Source organism: Dasypus novemcinctus, chromosome 21 (genome assembly GCF_030445035.2).
Source record: "Dasypus novemcinctus isolate mDasNov1 chromosome 21, mDasNov1.1.hap2, whole genome shotgun sequence".
NCBI lineage: Eukaryota > Metazoa > Chordata > Mammalia > Cingulata > Dasypodidae > Dasypus > Dasypus novemcinctus.
This window is the reverse complement of record NC_080693.1, coordinates 73,356,219-73,376,535: the sequence shown is the minus strand read 5'-3', so window position 1 is coordinate 73,376,535 and position 20,317 is coordinate 73,356,219. Positions and strand designations below refer to the sequence as shown.

Genomic DNA, 20,317 nt, shown 5'->3' with positions numbered 1-20,317 from the left:
AAGTACTAAACTTGAACTTCTTGCTAAGTTTCAAGCAAGACCATGTCAAGCTTCATCCTGCCACAGGGCCTTTGTGCTCACTCTTTAGCTACATCTCCTTTCCTCTGGCTTTTTCCGTGGCTGCTGCTTACTCCTCTGCTGCGTAGTCCCTCTGCGGGCAGCCTCTCTCTGACCATCCTGCCTCAGGTCCCTTCCAGCATCTTGACTATTTCCACGGCAGGATCGCTGATATTCTTTTTATTCTCTTCAGTCATTTTCTGCTTGTTTGTTCCCTAAGATATTCCACAGAATGAAAATGCCAAAGTACATTGTTTCCAAAGCATGCAGGGCACAGTATCTGTCACTGAGAAAATCCTCAAAAGAAAAATTTGTTGAACGGTTGAAGTTAAATAGTGAGGAATTAAGTTAATATACTTCATTCAGACAGTGATGAAAAAATCTGGTGTAAACTCTTAGCCCCAAGGGCAAGATACCACATTTGTGGGATATTTGATTTATCAGCCATGATTCCCAGGCTGCTCACACACTTGTTTTCAGTTATTTACTCTCTGACGACTTTTTCCCCCTGCTCGATGATTCCAAGTTATTAAACTCTATTAGATCCTAGTGTTTCTCTAGTTTTCTAGGTTAATAAGGTAAAAGCTGCTATTGAAATACGCAAATAGAAAAACCCAAAAAAACAGGTTTCAGCATCTACGAGTAAACTCGTCCTTTTCGGCAGGGGCTACTAAAAGGGAGCAGCGGAGGCGAGGCCGTGGGGTTCCTGGGCTACTGTCCCCAGGAGAACGCGCTGTGGCCCAGCCTGACGGCGCGGGAGCACCTGGAGGTGTTCGCAGCCGTCAAGGGGCTGCGGGGAGCCGCCGCCCAGGCCGCCATCGCCCGGTACCGCCCGTGCCCGGGGCGGGGCAGCGGGAGGGACCGACCACGCGGGAGCCGGGGAGGGAGCGTCTCGATGCCCCGCGCCGTGTCCAGCGGATTTGCAGCGGGAAGCTGATGTCCTAGAGTCACTTATCCCCCCTCATTTGAAGCTTGGGAAAGAAAAAATAGTAAATACCTGATAAAACTTACAACATTTATTTAAAATACGGTTTAACTAACTATAGACCACCTTGATCGTAGACGACTCTTTGGAGATCATAAAATGGGCTTAGAGTCTTTCAAAGGGCAGAGCTGCCTTGTGGGGGCCAGACCGGCAGGTGGAGAGGCCGCCCGCTGCTCCTCCCAGGCCCGCACTCAGTGGCCTCTGCCCGCCGGACCCCGCCGGCGTCCCTGCAGCCTCTTTGCTGCAGGAGGACGCGGGACACAAAGCCTCTTGTGCCCCCGCCAGGCTGGTGGAAGCGCTGCAGCTGCAGGACCAGCTGAAGGTGCCCGCGAAGGCCTTGTCAGAGGGGCTGAAGAGAAAGGTGCGTGCCTCCCGCCAGCACACAGCCTTGTTCCTGCTGGTGAGGGCGATGTGGCTCTGCTGGTTCTCCTCATCGCCTGTCTCCCTTCCCTCCTGGCAGCTGTGCTTCGCGCTGAGCGTCCTGGGGAGCCCGGCCGTGGTGCTTCTGGACGAGCCGTCCACTGGGATGGATCCCGAGGGGCAGCAGCAGATGTGGTGAGGGGCCCAGAGGCCTTGTGGGAAATGTGGAAATGGTTTCTATCCTGTGGGGGGGAAATGATCCCTTCAGCTGTTTCTTAGTGTGGAAAATGTTACCAATACAAACCACTACTTTGGAAAAAGAAAAGAAAAAATCTTCCTCTAATAATCTTTCATAACCATTTCTCACCGAAGGAAGACTAAGCTGTGTCAGGGCCGACATGCTCACTCTAAAATTGCTCATTGGATCTTTTAGGTAGGTATGATGCCTTTTTGGACTCCAATGAGTGTTTCCAGTCCTTAGCATGAGAGCATTAGTTGTTGTCATCGAGTTGTAAAGGTGTGTGTTCTCTGGGTGTCGTCGTGGTGTTGACTGGGCATTTGTGTGGCTAGGTAGGTTTTGTGTCATTCTCTTCTTCGCACAGACTTTCCGTCACCAGTTCTCTCCTGCTCTGCAGCATTCCGTACCACGCCCTGGGGAACGCGTTGTTAAACTCCCCTCTTCCGGTGCATCCTTCCAGCTGGCCCCTTCTCACCTGGCTTGTCCTGATTCCTCAGCCCCCTGCCTTCTGCGCGCTCTTGCCAGGCTTCCCGGCGATTTGCCGGCTGTTTCACATTCATGCCAGTTAAAAATTCTTTTCCCCAACCTTCCTGGATTAATTAGGCAACATCCTTAACTGCAAATGTCCTCTTGTCAACCTAGGCAGGCGATCCGGGCCACCATCAGGGACACGGAGAGGGGCGCCCTGCTGACCACCCACTACATGGCAGAGGCGGAGGCCGTGTGCGACCGCGTGGCCATCATGGTGTCGGGGAGGCTGAGGTGGGTGCTCGTCCAGAGCCTGTCCTGACACCCTGGGCGCACGGCCGTAGGAGCTTCTCTGTGAACAGAGAGAGATTACCGTGCACATCTGGAGCCGCTGCTCCTGGGCCTAACGCCAGCAGCCAGCAGCGGGGCTTAAACATTGTATCTGACGTCTTTTTCTCTTTTCCGTTATGACCTCCTCCTCCTTCTATCTCCAGATGCATCGGTTCCATCCAACACCTGAAAAGTAAATTTGGCAAAGACTATCTGCTGGAGATAAAGGTGAAGACCCCAGAACAAGGGGAGCTCCTCCATGCCGAGATACTGAGGCTTTTCCCCCAGGCTGCTCGGCAGGAGAGGTAGAAGGAATTTTTGTCCTGGAAACAAATGTCAGCTTTTCTCTGTCAGTTTTATTGATCTGAAGCCATTTAGGGCCACTTTTCGCTCAAAAAGAAACTGAAAAGAAAAAGATTATTTGTCAGATACTCCAGGAAGTAAACTGGAGAAGAGAGAGCTCATGTAGAAGCTGATAGAGCATGGGTTGTGGCCCTACTATGTGTCAGGTACTGTCCTGGTCATGTGTTATCTTATTTCACCCTCACAGAGACTTTTTGAAGTAGTTAAGGTCATTCCAGTGAAAAATGAGATAACTTTTAAAAAGCTCAGTGAGGTTCTGGCCTTCGCAAGGAACTTAATAAATGCAATTACTCTCTTTATGCATAGGAAGTTGACAGAGAGACAAATTAAGTCACATGACAGAGCTAATAAGTGGGAGAACAGGATGTAAACTTAATTGTTTTATTCCAAATCTCTTACTATTTCCAAATCTTTAGGAAAGTAATACAGCACAAAATCAAAGATAATGTTTAGGTCATTCATAATACCTAGAATTTACTGCAGAAGACAGAATGAATTAGAAGGTAGAGGAGAAAATAGATAATAAATAGAGATAAATCAAAATGACAAGGTGGGAAAATATAATTCTTCAGTGGAGTATAATAGAAAAGCAATGCTATAACTCGATGTGCGGCCCATCTCTGATTATAAATATATCGTAAAGGTACAGAGACTAAGCGGCACAGATGAGAATAATGGCCCCATAAATATATGAAACTGTAGCTCATGAAATGGAATCTAAATTTTCCTGAATTTCAAATAATAGGAAAACAAACCTCTGAGAAACCAATTATTAAGACATGACTATCGTTAACATAATTTGGTGCTGATTTCCCGAAGGTTTCTGCATAGCGACTCAATCATCATATCCTCTATTAGGAAAGCAGTTCATGTAGGAGGGGGCAAGGCAGGTGAGATATGTAGTCCTGTGGAGAACAGACCCCGGTTTCTACCCTCACTGAGGGTAAGAACTATACGATATCAGTTCCTGACATCAAGTGTTCAGCTTCAAAAAGAGTAGAAGGTCCCTCTGACAAATTTTAAAATTACGTCAGAAACAACTGTCTGGGTCTCACCCTCCTGTCCTGCAGTTCTCCTTATGAACTGTGCCCTTTGGACTACTGTGGATTCACCCAGGGATTTTCACCTACATCCAACAGACTCTGATTTGCAGAAATAAAGACCAGAAAGATGGTTTGCAGTCAAAGTGATATCAGCCTCACTCTCATCTCCCCTTAGGTATTCTTCTCTGATGGTTTATAAGTTGCCAGTGGAAGATGTGCGACCTTTAGCCCAAGCTTTCTTCAAATTAGAGAATGGTAAGAACTTATTTGGAAATAAGACCCAAGAAAACTGATAGTTCTGAATCATAAAATACCCATATGCATGGCAAAAGGAAATGTGATCTTGTGCTAAATGTAGAAGTTGAACACTCAAATTGAATTTTAGGAACACAAAACCATGGATTGTGTGTGTGTATATGTGAATGCAGGGGCATACGTGTGTGTTTTGAGTGTGTGCATATTTGTGTGGAGGGTGGGAGGCTAGGAATGATTTTTACTTTTGCTTTGTGGGTTTTTTTCATGTATTTTCGCATATATATGCAAATACGATATTTGCAAAAATGCAAAAAAGTTTATCTATGCACGGCATTAGTCAAAACTTATGTATTCATTGAAGGAAAATACTTTCTTTCAGCGCATAGATGCAAACTAAAAATTAAGTTTTATACAGATTTGCATATAGTTTTATTGTCTTAGTCTGTAGATTAAGAAACTGACATCCTTTCTGGGCATTAAAGCAATCTTCCTGGGTCGCTTGCATTTGACAGTGGAGCACTTGGCCCTGTCACCTCGAGGCTCACATTTTCCCCTGCCATCCTAGCCAGCTAATCTGCCACTGTGCATTCTCCTGGCCAAACTCCCCTCCTGAGCTGTTTGTGTTTTCACTGCTCTGTGATATATTTGCTTGCTTGTCAGCTGCCCTAAGAAAGAGACTCAGGTCTCCTGGTTCTAGAAGAAGCTCTTCTAAGTCCCGTTGACAACATCCGTGGTCAGCAATGCATCTTCTTTTCATTCTCGATTGAGCTGAGCACCCCAACTTTCTGGGTCACATGGGTAGTCATCCACCACTCTCCAGGTTGGCACTGGCCTGGGACTGTTGGTGGCATATTTCCAGTCTACTGAGCTCCTATCATGCCCATCCTAGTTTACTCTAGTCAACAAGTAGAGTTTTCACCCCTATTGGGGGAAACTGCAGTGGCTTCTGGAAAGAGATCCACGAGGATATCTCCTCCCTAGAAAACCACAGATATCTTTTTCTGCACTCTTCTAATGCTTCCCTCTTCAAAATGTCTCTTCCCCCATTCCCCCACCCCCAGTTTCCTGCTACCCTGCTGAATGCAATAGAGCACTGGCTCTTGTGCAGGAAAGGAACCCTCTCAGCACTTGTTTCCTCCCCTTTAAATCCAGAGCTCAAACACTGCACAGCATGGAAGCATAACACAGGCACTTCCACCCCCATCCCCAAGCCAACGCATTGCTTTGCTGCATTTTTAACTGCACGATGTACTTGGATATGTACAGCTATTACCTTGTTTAAATTATACAATTATACCATCTGTATATTAAAAATATATATATGTATGAACCTTAATATACGTTCACCCTTACGCAGTTAAACGGAGCTTTGACCTGGAGGAGTACAGCCTCTCTCAGTCTACCCTGGAGCAGGTGGGCCATTTTAGTGATTTTATATCATTCATATTATATACATGTAGGGTATGTACACGTTCTTTGCACTCACTTGGGACTCTGTCTTTATTCCTTTCCTCCCCTTCAGGTTTTCCTGGAACTCTCCAAGGAGCAGGAGCTGGATGATTTCGAGGAGGAACTCGATCCCTCAGTCAAGTGGAAGCTCCTCCCACAGGAAGAGTCTTAAAGTTCCAAAGCCCCCATGCTTCCATTTTAGCTTGTGACCATTTTTTAAAGGCACTTATTTGTATGGCCTCAGTGTCAACTTATCAACGCCGGAGTGGTTCTTGGTGTGGTGGGAGAGGAGGAGCAAGTGCAGGGGCAGCAAGGACAGGGCGCTTGGCCGAGCAGACAGCCTCGTCACAGACTTTATACCTGTGCAGGTCCATTTTTCTATGTAATGCTAAATAAATAAATTTGCTTTTATAAGATTAAGTTTCTGAGTATAATAAACACATTTTGTTTAAATTTTTTATCAAAACTTTGAAATACTTTTTTTCCTAACCTAGACTGAGAAGTCCATATATTTACTCTTCTGGAAATTTGATACTCTGTAGTCGATATTTTAGTAAGACTTTAAATGACTATGGCAAAAAGTATCATACTTTATAAAATAGATTTTAGTGTGTTTTCTTATGGTTAAAAACACTAAAATGTCATTAGTATCTGATATTAATATATTTGATAAAAGCCACCTGTTGTTATAGACTAGCGATACCGACCAGACTCAGACTCTGAATAAAGTTCCAACTGAGAGCTTTATTAGCTGCGCGGCAACTACGTCATCCTATGCAGAGGGGAGAGCAGCCCCGAGTCACGGGGCGGGGGGGGGGGGGGAGGCGGGGAGGAGTTTGCTTATATAGGCTTTTAGGTTCAGAGCAGGGGGCAATAGCTCAGCAAGCAAGCACGTACAGAAGCAGGTGTTTGCGGTTAATCAAGCGCTGGGAATTCTATCAGGGGAGATAAGCGGTTGGGGAGTTTTTGTTATTTATAAGGGTCTGCGTCAGGTTGGTCTAGGAGCTGACGACACTTTCTACAGGAGGAGGCCTTGAGATAAGGTTTTACAGTCCAGCAAGCTTGTTACAGAAGCGAGATATATGCGGTTAGGGGGCTGTGGAATTTTCCTCTCGGGTGGGGGTGGTCACAGGCTCCTACTTCTCCACACTGTCACACTATAAATATAGAGGCACAGTCTGGAAAATGAAAAAATTGCCAGTAGGAATTTTTTGTACTTTTTTTTTCTGTAAACCAATGAGTCTCATTTTTTTTTAATTTATTGAAGTATATCATTCATACATAAACGTACATAAACAAGTGTATAGTAATAGTTGTGAACTTACAAAACAAATACATATAACATCATACAGGAATCTCACCCTACCACCCATACCGTGAATTGTTGTTAAACATTTTAAACTAATGTTTAAAGAGCATTGTCAAAATATTACTACTAACCAAAGCATTTTTCCAATCCAGCCTATTATTATTATCTTTATATCATTTATATATGAGCATACATGAACAATAAGTGTATAGTAAAAGTTGTGAACTTACAAAGCAAACATGCCTGACATTATACAGGGGTCCCATACAGCAACCCTCCAACAATACCTTGCATTGTTGTGAGATGTTTGTTACAAATTACGAAAGAGTATTGTCAAAATCTTACTACTAATTATAGTCCTTATTTTACATTTGGTATATTTTTCCCTCAACGCACCTTATTATTCTTTTTTAAATATATTTTTTATGACAGAAGTTGTAAACTTTTAAAACAATCATGCACATGTGAAGAATTCCCAAACAACACCCCTTGATCAACACACCACACTGTGGTGGAACATTTGTTACAGATAAGATAGTATCATCTGTTACCACGTCCATAACATACATTTGGCTTACATTTTCCATACTGCCCCATCATCAACACAGTACATCTTTGGCATAGATGCAAGAATATTATATTCTTACTGCTAACCAAAGTCCACAGGTCACTCCAGTTGTATCTTTCCCATGCTTCTCCACTTCCCATCACCCCGCAGTAGTGATGTACATTTGCTCTAGCTAACAAAGAACACTCTTGCATTTGTACCATCAACCACAATTCTCATCCACCTCTTTGGTTACTCTGCTATTCAGATCCTGGATTTATTCTCTAGCATTCTGTCTATTGGCATTTACGTACTTAAGACTACGATTTTCGGCCACCTCCCCATTTATAAACTAGCTGTTACTCACTACAGTGTGTTACCATCCACTCTATACATTTCCACATTTTTATAGTAAAGCTAATTAAGACTTCTACATACACTGAACATCAGTAGTCCATCCAGTCCTCCTCTCATCTCCTTTAAGTACCCACCACCTACCACCAAGTCTTGAGGATATTTTCCTGCAATTTCTTCTAGAAGTTTTATGATTCTTGCTTTTATTTTTAGGTTTTTTAATCCATTTTAAGTTAATTTTTGGATAAGGTATGAGATAGGGGTCCTCTTTCCTTCTTTTGGCTATGGAAATCCAGTTCTTTAAGCACCACTTGTTGAATGGACTGTTCTGCCCAAGGCTAGTCAAAAACACTTGACCATACATGTGAGGGTCTGTTTCTGAACGATCCATTTGGTTCCATTGGTCTATGTGTTCATCTTTATGCCAGTACCATGCTGTTTTTTACCACTATAGCCAGGTATTATGATTTCAAGTCTGGAGATGAGAGTTTGCTTTTCCTTTTTAAGATGTTCCTAGCTATTCAGGACCCTTTACCCTTCCAAATAAATTTGATAATCATGTTTTCAATTTATTTTAAAAATGCTGGTAGAATTTTTTATCAGGATTGCATTGAATCTGTATATTAATTTGAGTAGAATTTATATCTTAATGATATTTAGTCTTCTAAACCTTGAGCATGGAATGTTCTTCCAGTTATTTAGGACTTTTAAAAATTTCTTTTAACATTGAGTTGCAGTTTTCTGAATACAAATGCTTTACATCATTGGTTAGGTTTATTCCTGACTAAGTTTTATCTGTCATAGTTTATTTTCACCACTCTTTTGACACTTTTGGTTATTTTTATTGACATAATCTTCATTTCTAGACTCTCTTCCAGGCCTTTCTCTACTGTCTTTTCTTTTCAGGCTCTAGCACACCCTTTACTATTTCCTGAAAATCTGGTCTCTTGCATAGAAATTCTCTCAGTTTCTGTTTATCTGTGAATATTCTAAACTCATTCTCATTTTTGAAAGACAGTCTTGCAGGATATAAGATTCTTGGCTGGAAGTTTTTCTCTTGTAGTATCTTAAATATATCATCCCACTCTCTTCTTGCCTCCATGGTTTCTGGGAGAAATCAGCATTTAATCTTATTGGGTATCCCTTATATGTTATGCATTGCTTTTCTCTTGCTGCTTGCAGAATTCTCTTTGTCTTTGACATTTGACATTCTGATTAGTATGTGTCTCAGAGTTGTTCTGTTCGGACTTTTTCAGATGGGAGTACATTGTGCTTCTTGGACATGGATAGCTATGTCCTTCAATAGGGTTGGGAAATTTTCTACCATTATTTCTTCAAATATTCCTTCTACCCCTTTCCCTTTCTCTTCTCCTTCTGGGACACCCCATGACACATATGTTTACATGTCTTGCGCTGTCAATTATTTCCATGATACCTTGTTCAATTTTTTCCATTCTTTTCTTCATCTGTTCTTTTGTATGTTCACTTTCAGAGGCCATTTCTTCAAGCTCACCAATCCTTTCTTCTGCCTCCTCAAATCTGCCATTATATGATTCCAATGTTTTTTAAAATTTCATTTATTATGCCTTTCATTCCTATAAGATCTGCTATATTTCTGTGTATGTTTTCAAATTCTTCCTTGTGCTCATCCATTGTCTTCTTAATATCCTTAATATCTTTAGTCATCTCACTGAATTTATTAAGGCATTTGTTTGAACATCTCTGATTAGTTGTCCCAACTCCTTTACGTTCTGGAGGCTTATCTTATTCCTTTAACGAGGCCATATCTTCCTGTTTCTTGGTATATTGTACTTTTTTGTTAGTTTTGTGGCATCTGGCTTATTCTGGGTGCAGTTTTTCTCTTTAGCTTAGGGCTTCCTACCCTTCCCTGGCTGCTGGCCATGCAGCAGGAGCCAAGGATGTAGCTGGTGCTATAAACTGTGGAGGTCCAAGCCACCCTCACTGCCCCAGGGACTGATGAAGCTTCTCCCAACCTTCTCCTTTGGCAGGGGTAGGGACAGAGTCACAGGTGTGTGGAATAATCAAGTCATGCAGGCCTGGACTGTAGTTGCCCAGAGAGACTAATGAAGCTTTGTGCCCCTTTCTCCTGCCTGGGGCAAGGATGGAGCTGCAAATGCAGGCAGCAGTCTATGCAGTGTGGGTCCAAGATGACCATGGTTGCCCCAGTAGACTTCCAATTTTCAGTCTGTGCCAGCCAGAGTTACCTGCAGTCACCTGGATAGGCTAGAGCAGGTCCCACCAGCCTCCTCCCAGCCAGCTGTGGGGCTGAAACTAGGCTAGGGCTGCAGGCCAATATGGGTGAAAGAAAATGGTTCCTACTGCAACTGTGATTTTTGGTCAGTGGGACTTCAACTCATGTTGGTGGCAGAGTCGAAATGGTGGCCACCAGCCTCTTTCTGAGTTGGATAGGTTCAAACTTAAACTGTTCTTTGTTTTACTTTAGACAATCAAATTTACTAATCAGTAGCTGAAATTAGTGGCCAATTGCCTTAGTCCCCTGTTTTTGGGAAATGGAGCTCACATTCTAGCCCCAGAATAGCTCCTGGGACAGTTTGTGCTGCCAGAGTAGGATAATCACTGGCCTCCATGGCTTGGCTGGTAATTTCCCAGAGAGGCTGGCTCAGTTCCCCACAGCTTCCATCCTGCCAGAGGTGGGGTTGTTGGAGTTTAGGCTAGAGCTGTAATCTGACCTGGATGGAAAGAAGCTGGTCCCTACCAGCACTGTGATTTTCAGTCTGCCCTGCTTCCCCTTGTGCCAGGCACAGAGTTAAAATGGAGGCTACCAGCCTCTTTCTGACTTGGACAGGTTAAAACTTTAGCTGTTCTTAGCGTTATACTTTAGCCCACTGAATTTACTCTTCAGTAGCTGAAGTTGTGCCCAACTGTCTCTTCCTCCCCCGTTTTTGGGAAGTGGAGCTTTCAATTCCAGTTGTGGAACAGCTTAGAAGTAAATCTCATTTTTGTTTTATTTTTAAATCTAGGCTTTAGAAATGCATCTCTTGTAACTGACCTTCTGTGAATAACTGTTACCTGGTCTCAGAAAAATTTAAACTGTAGTAACAGAACAAATAACAAAGCAGGTAGAAAATGTAAAATCTCATATACTTAGTTTTGAATTATGTATTTCTCATCCCCATGACATCCTGTTTACAGCTTTCATTGAAATCCAGGTGAAAATAATTTCTAATATAAGCATATTTGATAATACACACTGGTGAAGGTATACATACTGGATTTCAAAACCATCACAATAGGTTCTTCTGTTACACTAGCATTTAGGCTAATGTTTTGGGTGTTGGCCTGCCTAATTATTACCCTAATCTGTGAGTATAATAAATATCAATTCCGGTTACTTCCTGGGACTCACTTTCATGTTTATGCTCATAAAAACAATCCACATAGAGGATAATACTCTTATTTCTATTTGCTTGGGCATTAGGTTACCTATCTAATCCACCTTTTATGTTATATGGAGAGATATTGGGATTTAGAACCCCAGGAAACCTAAATCCAGGTTGGCCTCTTTCCTTCATGACTAAATCCAACCATTTTCTCACACTTGGTGTGCCCTATTGCTATTAGGGCAAGGATCCCAAATAGTAAAACTCGTCTCATTTTTAGATATCTAAATATCTTAACCAAGATAACATGGTTGGAAATTAGCCCATCAAGCATTCAACAAGTCCACAGTCTTCTCACTACCTCAAGCTGCCTCAAGCACATTTTAAGTACTGAGTTGGGAAGGCAATGGGCAGAGAAAATCCAGTTCTTTGCCTTGGTATGCTCATAATTTAAGCAGGAAGTTAAATTATAGCTCTTAGCAAAAAACAAAGAAGGGAACAGAATAATGTATAATCAAATTGCTATGTATCAACAAGGATGCTGTCTATATAAAATTTTAAAGAAGAAACAATCATTTTAATCTAAGTTTAGCTAATGAAGACTTTTATGGGTAGAATTTAACTTTGAATTTAAAGGAAACATTGGATTTGTGTAGGGTGAAAATGGAACAAAATTATCAATGCATGCAGTAATTCACAAGTCATATTAAGATTTATTTTTTTATTTAAGTTTTTATTTGTATATTTCATTGTAGTGCTGTGACAGCAAAATGACATCTGTATACCAGAGCCTACACACAACAACAGTAAGATGTAACTTTTCATTACACCACTGCTAGAATAGATTTGCTTACTCTTGATGTATTCCTGTTAGAGGTTGAATTGTGTCTTCCCAAAAGGTGTTGAAGCCTTAACCCCCAGTACTTCAGAATGCAACTTTCTTTGGAAACGAGGTCGGTTGCAGAAGCAATTAGTTAAGAGGCGAACATACTGAATTAGGGTGGATCCTTAATCCAACTTGCTTGCTGTCCCTATAAGAGTAGGAGAAGAGACACAGAGACACAAAAATACAGGGACAAAGATCACAGGAAGACAAGGCAGAAACTGGAGTTATACATCTACAAGCCACGAGGTGCCAAGGATTCCCAGCCCCCACCAGAAGCTAGGAAGAGACAAAGAATTCTTCACCTAGAACCCTTGGAGCAAGCTTGGCCCTGCCAAGACCTTGATTTCAGACCTCCAGCCTTTAGAACTGTGAGTACATAGACTTCTGTTGGCTTAAGCCACTAACTCTTTGGTACTGTTTGAGCAGCATTAGGAAACTAGTACATTAGGAAGCTAAAGAAGACATGGTTCTTACACTAATGGGGTTTTTCTCCAGAACATGAAAATATTTGAGGTTCTTGTTATAATTCAATTTATTTGTTGAACAAAGAAGTCTATTCTTTTCTTGTGCCATTCTGGGAAAAGGCACATAATTAAATTCTTAATGCAACTACAGTCTATTTTGGGGTAGTGGTCTCCCACCAGTGAGAATACATATATCCACTTGATGTTGCTTGCTGTGTAGGTTCAAATTGTTGATTTTAACTTGAACTCACAAGTAAAATTGATTCACAGTTCCTTCACTAGTCCTCTCAAAGTGTAGTTACCTGGTCCAGTATCATTACCATATATGAGAACTTGCTAGAAATGCAAATTCTTGAGCCCCATTCCATAACTAACAAACCAGTAAGTCTGTAGGTGGGGCCCAGCAATCAGTGTTTAGCAGGCCTTCTGGTTGACTTGGGTGCTCACTACATTTGAGAACCACTAAGCTCCACCCTCTTGACTCTTTTGTGGGCATGAACTGAAAGTGAAATACTTTATCATCAGTATAACTCTTAAAATTGTTAGGAATGAAGATAACTATTCTTATTTATACTAAGGTGCGCTGAAAGAAGGCTAATAATGATGGCTACTCAATAACATTATCAAGACCTATAAAACAATTACTGAAAATGGGAAGTTATAAAAATGTCCATTAAATGTTAAATAAAAAATTTAAAAGGTAATGGTATTTTTGTAGACATAAACTTTAACCATATATTCCTGTCCTTTTTAGCATTCAAAGGAGCTCACTGTTGGATTTTGGGGGAAGGACTTTTTTATTACTATTTTTTTATATATACAGTACAAGTCACCAATTTTTTAAAATTAATTTTTTAATGTTACATTCAAAAAATAGAAGAGGTTCCCATATATACCCCATACCCCCTCACCCCACTCCTCCCACACCAACAACCCCTGCCACAGCACACTCATTGCACTTGGCGAACACATCCGGAGCACTGCCGCCCCACGTGGATAACAATCCACATTGCAGTTTACACTCTCCCCCAGTCCACCCAGTGGGTTATGGCAGGATGTATAATGTCCAGCATCTGTCCCGGCAACATCATTCAGGACAGCTCTAAGTCCCAAAAATGCCCCCACATCACATCTCTTTTTACCTCTCCCTGCCCCCAGCAACTACCGTGGCCACTTTCTCCACATCGGTGCTACAATTTCTTCCATTACTAGTCACAATAGTTCCATAGTAGAATATCAGTAAGTCCACTCTAATCCATATTTTATTCCTCCATCCTGTGGACCCTGGGATGGTAATGTCCACTCCACCTCTATATCAAGAGGGGGCTTAGATTCCACATGGATGATGGATGCAATTCTCCTGCTTGTAGTTTTGGGCACTCTCAGTTCCCTGGTGTGGTGGTTGACCATCTTCACCTCCCTGTTAGCTGGTCTGGGTAAGTCCAATGAACCAGAACGTAGGAGTTGCAAGACTGCTGAGGCTCAGAGCCCAGCTGGCACATGTACAGTCCAGAGATTAAGTCTCCTGAGTATACACCAACCCTAGTTCAGTAAAAGTGACAGAAGAGGCATGTGTAGAAAGGTCACATCTGAGTCCAACTCCATCATACTTAGAAACACAAATTCCAAAGTAGGGCCAGCTGACACGGCACTGAATTCCAGAGCCATTTGCCATGTCCCTAGAACCTGTGGGTCCCTCAGGACAACCAGTACCTGGGGATGTATCTACTTTGGCTGTCTCTGGGATCCTGCTGAGGCATGTGTAAGTGCAATCTCTCTGATGACCTCCCGACTTTTTGAAGACAGCCATATCAGCTCATTTGTCTTTGCTATTTCCCCTGTTTATTCAAGGTCAAAAAGCAGTCTTTAACACATGATCCTATATGTAGGCTGAGATATTCTGCTGGTCTGAGTGATTCTTAATGTATTGTTCATTGATTTTTGAAAATGTATATATTCATGAGCCAACACTTTGTTATGATATAGAACTTCACCATTTCCAACTAAAGTTCTTTCAAGCTTTTTTGCAGGCAATTTCCTCCTCCCATTAACTGATACTTAAACACTCCTCATTAGGCATCTCAGAGTGAAAATATTCAGTGTCAACTATGTTTATCTTGGTGAATGCTCTATATGCACTTGAAAATAACGTGCATTTTAATCTACTTTGGGATAGTGTTCTATAAATGTCAATTAGGATGAAGTAGTTGATATTGTCATTCAGTCCCTCTAGATCTTTGTCTAGTTGTTCTGTCAATTACTGAAAGAAGTGTGTGAAAGTTTCCAGCCATGTTTGTGGATTTGTCTCCTTTTCCCTTTGATTCTGGCATATATTTTGGTTCACCTATTTTGATTGTTATTGGACACATCTATGCTTATAATTGTTACCTCTTCCATATTTGACAGTTTTATCATTATTAAGTGCCTCTCCTTATTGTGAATTCTATTTTTAATATTAACATAGCTAGGCAGCTATTTTCTGCCTACTCTTTACATAGTTTCTCTTTTTCCAGGTGCCTACCTTCAGTCTATTCAGATCTTTGTATTTAAAAATGCATCTCTTATAGACAGCAGACATTTAGTTCTGCAGACATTTGGTTCTTGCTTTTATATAATCTGACAATCTCTAATCATTCCAATGAAAAGGCAGTCTGTTTAAATTTAATTTTTAACCATGCAGTGTTATTATATGGCTTTATTTAGGTAGGCCATTTTCTGGGGTTTTAAAAATTTGTCTCATTTGTTTTGTTGATGTTTTCATTAGTATTGTTGATTTATGCTACCTTGGTATTTTGTTTTAACATAAAATTTTAATTCTGCTATAAGCATATTTCTTTGCATATATTTTTTAGTGGTTGCTGTAAGGATTCCAACACACATCTTAAACATCCCTATGAAAATTTTTGTTGTACATTGTACCTATCTACATTACGAAACCGTCAATACAGTTAAAATTGTTCTAAATAACCATATTACTTAAACAAATTTTTAAAAATTTTAGTCTTTTTTATTTACTTTAAAAAAAAAAAAACATTTCTGGCACTGTTATTTCTTCCAAAAATTCTGAGATACCACCTAGTGTCATTTCCCTTCAGAGAGGAAACTTAATTAAAAAAATTTTGGGGGGGAAACGGACTTGGCCCAGTGGTTAGGGCGTCCGTCTACCACATGGGAGGTCCGCGGTTCAAACCCCGGGCCTCCTTGACCCGTGTGCAGCTGGCCCACGCACAGTGCTGATGCGTGCAAGGAGTGCCCTGCCACGGAGGGGTGACCCCCGCGTAGGGGAGCCCCACGCGCAAGGAGTGCGCCCTTGAGAAGAGCCGCCCAGCGCGAAAGAAAGAGTAGCCTGCCCAGGAATGGCGCTGCCCACACTTCCCATGCCGCTGACGACAACAGAAGCAGACAAAGAAACAAAACAAGACGCAGCAAATAGACACAGAGAACAGACAACCAGGGGAGGGGAAATTAAATAAATAAATAAATCCTTAAAAAAAAAATTTTTTTTTGTAGAGTAAATCCATTGATAATGAATTATCTCAGTTTCTACATATCAGAAAACATCTTTTTTCCTTCATATTTGAAGGATAAGTTTGCTAGATATAGAATCCTTGGTTCACAGTTTCTTTGCTCTTCAACTGTTTGTATATGCTATTCCAGTATGTCTATGGTTTCCACATATTCTGATGATAATTCAGCCATTAATCTTAGCATTGTTCCCTTACAAGAAACACATTTTAACTGTCCACTTTTGTGATTTTCTCTTTGTGTCTCAGCAGTTCAGTTAATGGTATAAAAGTATCTTTCTTTGTGATTCTACTGTTTGGGAAATTTTCAGGTTCTTTGGGGCATAAATTAAAGTTTTCCCCAAAATTTGAAGAGTTTTTGGCATTGTATCCTCAAATACTTTTTCAGCTACTCTTTCTCTTACCTCCTTCTGGGACTCCAATTATATGAATGTTTTACTGGTTCACATTGTCCCACATGGTGATATTGATTGATTAATATATGTGCTATTGGAAAGAATACTTATAGGTGATGAAATAACTTAGTTTTCAACTTTTTGTTTCTTTGAGTATACAATAGGAAATAGGGATTGGTTCTGTTTCAAAATAGTCTTGTAAGTAAATTCTGTACTTATAGAAAATATATTTAGTCTAAAAGAAAAATAAATAATGCAAATCACTAAAGCTCTTCACTAGAAAACATTTTGAAATTTTCAGGTTAAAATAACAAAATAAGCTACATGTATATTATTTGTGGTATATTAAAAAGTATAGAACTGAAAGATAAAATATGTTTAAATATGTCAAAAAAGTTTAACCACGCTGACAAGAGGGGAAATTTGTTGCTTTGAAGTTTTAAAATAAATATACATTTTAAAATATTAGAGTTCTGTGCATTTTCTATTGACTCAATCTCATAACTATTTGAAAAGCCTTGAACTTTAAATGGTTTTGTTTTCTAAAATCACTGTCTTTGATAGCATGGGGATAGTATGGACAGTGTGTCTTAAAATTACACAGTATGGGGAAGGGGCTGTGGTTCAATCAATTGGGTTCCCATCTACCATATGGGAGGCCCTGGATTCACATCCCAGGGCCTCCTTGTAAAGGCAAGCTCACCTGCATACCACAGAGAGCTGCCGGCCTGCAAGCGCTGTGGAGTGCTGCTTTCCCACAAGTGCCGCAGAGAGCCAGCTCAGCAAGGTGACACAACAAAAAAGGGAGACAAGTAAAAACATAGAAGACTGTGTAGTGAATGGACACAGAGAGCAAAGAACAAGCAAGCCACAAAGGGGGGGGGGCAGTAAATAAAAATACCAACACACAGAAGAATGCACAGTGAACAAACACAGAGCAAACAGCAAGTACGCTGCAAGTGGGGGTGAACAAAAAAAAAAAAATTACACAATATGGCTTTTTGTTAAACCATCCTTTAACACTGTGTGTTTTCCAAGTACGATTATTTTGAAATCTGACATATTTTTGTATTAGGGCTGTTCTTTTTGATAATAAAATATGGTTTCTATTATATCTGGAGGCTATTTAGGATTGATAACAATAAAACTGTGTTGTTGCCATAAAAGATGATGTTGGTCTTTCTGTTAGGCAAAAGTCCAAACATCAGATTCATCTTTCATAAATTCCAATATCTGCAAGACTTTCCTGGAAACATAATGGTTTGAAATCAAACCAACTGGATTGAGGCATATCCCTGTGATTTGCTAGCTTGCGATGCTTGGTACACCACTAACTTCTTCAGCTTTTCTAAATCATTCTTCAGATTAAGAGAAGAAATATTATTTTAACCTCCATAATATTCAAGAGATGGTAGAAATCAATTGAGATGATGCATGTGGATTTTTTAATAAAATGTGAAATAGTTAGTAGGAATAAGGACCAATGAAGGAGACTAACTAAAAAACTGTCCTTCAATTAGTATTTAATATTTATGATTTTTTTATCCTACTCCTATTTCAAATACAGACCTTGCAACAGCTGTCAATAAAGCTCCTCCCATTTAGAAAGTTTAATGAGCTAGATTCTGAGAGGCAGGTCAATAGTTTTTTATTGCCTGTGCATCATTTTAGCTCTCTCAGTATTTCCTCAATGTCCCAGAAGTAAAAAGTAAAAAGATTTTTAAGTATAGAATTTACAACCAATATTTTCAGTAAACTGACCTCTCAGTAAAATTGAGTCTCAAAAGATCTCATCAGGCGGCGGACTTGGCCCAGTGGTTAGGGCGTCCGTCTACCACAAGGGAGGTCCGCAGTTCAAACCCCAGGCCTCCTTAACCCATGTGGAGCTGGCCCATGTGCAGTGCTGATGCTCACAAGGAGTGCTGTGCCACGCAGGTGTCCCCCACACAGGAGAGCCCCATGTGCAAGGAGTGCGCCCCATAAGGAGAGCCGCCCAGCGCAAAAGAAAGTGCAGCCTGCCCAGGAATGGCACTGCGTACAGGGAGAACTCACACAACAAGATGACGCAACAAAATGAAACACAGATTCCCATGCCACTGACAACAACAGAAGCAGACAAAGAAGATGCAGCAAATAGACACAGAGAACAGAAAACCAGGGTGGGGGGGAGGGAAGAGAAATAAATAAGTAAATAAATTTAAAAAAAAAAAGATCTCATCAACTCTACAATAATTTCAAAGGTTTAATATGAAAGGAGATGTAGGGTTCTAATTAGCAGCCATTTACTGAGCATGTAACATAGATTTGCCATTCATTCTTACCTCCAATTTTTGCAGAAACCCTGCAACGTAAGATTATTATCTTTGCTTTATGGGCAAATTAAACAGGTATTTAGAACTTTGCGGCAGAACCAAGTGGATTCTCGTAAGTCTAAAGCCACTGACCTTTCTCTCAGTCAATTATGCTTCTAGATATTCATTAGATGCTGTATTGAGAACACAGTATGAACTGATGTATGGTTCTGCTTCTTGAAGTGATTATAATTGAGTTAAGGGAAAACATGGACATACCTAAAGAAACTAAAGAATACTTACAAACAAACAATTAAGAGCTAGTCTGCCATTAATGTGCTATCAAAACGTAAAGAAAGATGCCACACGATCACTAAGGAGGTGAAAGTGACAGCAAGCAGAGACATTTCTTAAAGCAATCTTTCAAGCATAACTCATGTGAAAACCATGGATAACATGTAGTTAAATAAGATTCTCTTAGTTGTGGAGATGCTTTTCTGAGCTTTCACCGCCAGTGCTTTGCACAACCTTTCTTTCATCCTTGACCCTACTGGCCAAAGAAATTCTTAGCAGCCCAGAAAATTCTGGAGATTACCCCTCCCTCCCCTGATTCCTCCCCCTATCCCACCCCCACCCCCGCCCCAGCATCCTGTCTGGTCTGTTCATTCATCTTGCACAAAAGGATGAAGAAAACTCAGTTCTTAGCTCCAGCAAGTGTGTCACTGTGTGGCCCAGTGAGTAAGAGCTTGGCCTAAATTCAGTCTTAGATTTGCAGCTTGCTGTCTGTGCAGATCTTGTTTCCTCATCTGTAAAATGGAGATATTGGGGTGTACTTAACAAGGTTACTGTGAAAACCAGAAGAGAGAGGTAGTACCAACAGCAAAATATAGTCTGGCTGTCTTTCCAAGAAACTCCCCCATGTCCTGAACAAGTTCCTTCTGCTCATACCCCCTCATGTCTCACTGTCATATCAAAACGTATTTGTTTTTTGCTCATTTTCCAAGGACCAAATAAGGTAAGGTGTCTGCAAATAATCCACTAAATGGATTGATTTTAGTGGAGGACTTCACGCTGTGATAAAATAAATAAAAGCTAGCTCTTCTTTTGTTTTCTGAAGACACTTGGCAGGTGACTGGGAGAGTTTTACCACCCAACAAACTTTTAACCCAGCCTGTGGATCAAACCAGCCTTTATATCAGACATTCGGTCTTCAGAAAAATGGAACAGAAAACTGTGTCAAACCTGAGCTTAAGTTTTGTATTTACTCTTTTGCAAGGGAAAGCCTGCCTATCTCTTGACATAGCTTTGTTTGGGTCCAAAGTCTGGTTGTTGGCTTCTCCCAGTATATCTGCAAAGGAAATCTGTTATTAACAAATCTGACCCAGAACATGGTAAACTCTGAAATGTTTGATGACCAGCTCTTAGATTTTGACATTTTTGAGGCCAGTGAGAAATTCTGGTAGTAGGAACACAGATTAGCCCCATGGATTTTACCCCCAATATGTCTCTGCCAGTCACATTTATAGACCATATAAGGTAAGAAACTCACTACTGTGCAGGAAGTAATTTGTTTTGCTTATATGATCAATCTTACTTTAGCCATCCTGTTTGTTCTCTGCTGCGATAAGTCAGCAATC

At 40.9% G+C, this 20,317-nt stretch overlaps 1 protein-coding gene across 6 annotated transcripts in view; it reads left to right on the top strand.

Annotated features, from left to right (window-relative positions):
• Positions 1-5,968, top strand: part of LOC101424160 (ABC-type organic anion transporter ABCA8) — a 94,616-nt gene extending 88,648 nt beyond the window's left edge. For all 6 annotated transcript variants that reach the window (XM_058284626.2, XM_058284624.2, XM_058284625.2 and 3 more), the window contains 8 exons: positions 722-882; positions 1,328-1,403; positions 1,503-1,597; positions 2,283-2,402; positions 2,603-2,743; positions 4,020-4,099; positions 5,457-5,512; positions 5,622-5,968. In XM_058284626.2, the coding sequence (XP_058140609.1) occupies positions 722-882; positions 1,328-1,403; positions 1,503-1,597; positions 2,283-2,402; positions 2,603-2,743; positions 4,020-4,099; positions 5,457-5,512; positions 5,622-5,720 (828 nt within the window). In that variant the 3' untranslated portion in view covers positions 5,721-5,968. The remainder of the gene's footprint in view (positions 1-721; positions 883-1,327; positions 1,404-1,502; positions 1,598-2,282; positions 2,403-2,602; positions 2,744-4,019; positions 4,100-5,456; positions 5,513-5,621) is intronic.
• Positions 5,969-20,317: the final 14,349 nt, after the last annotated feature.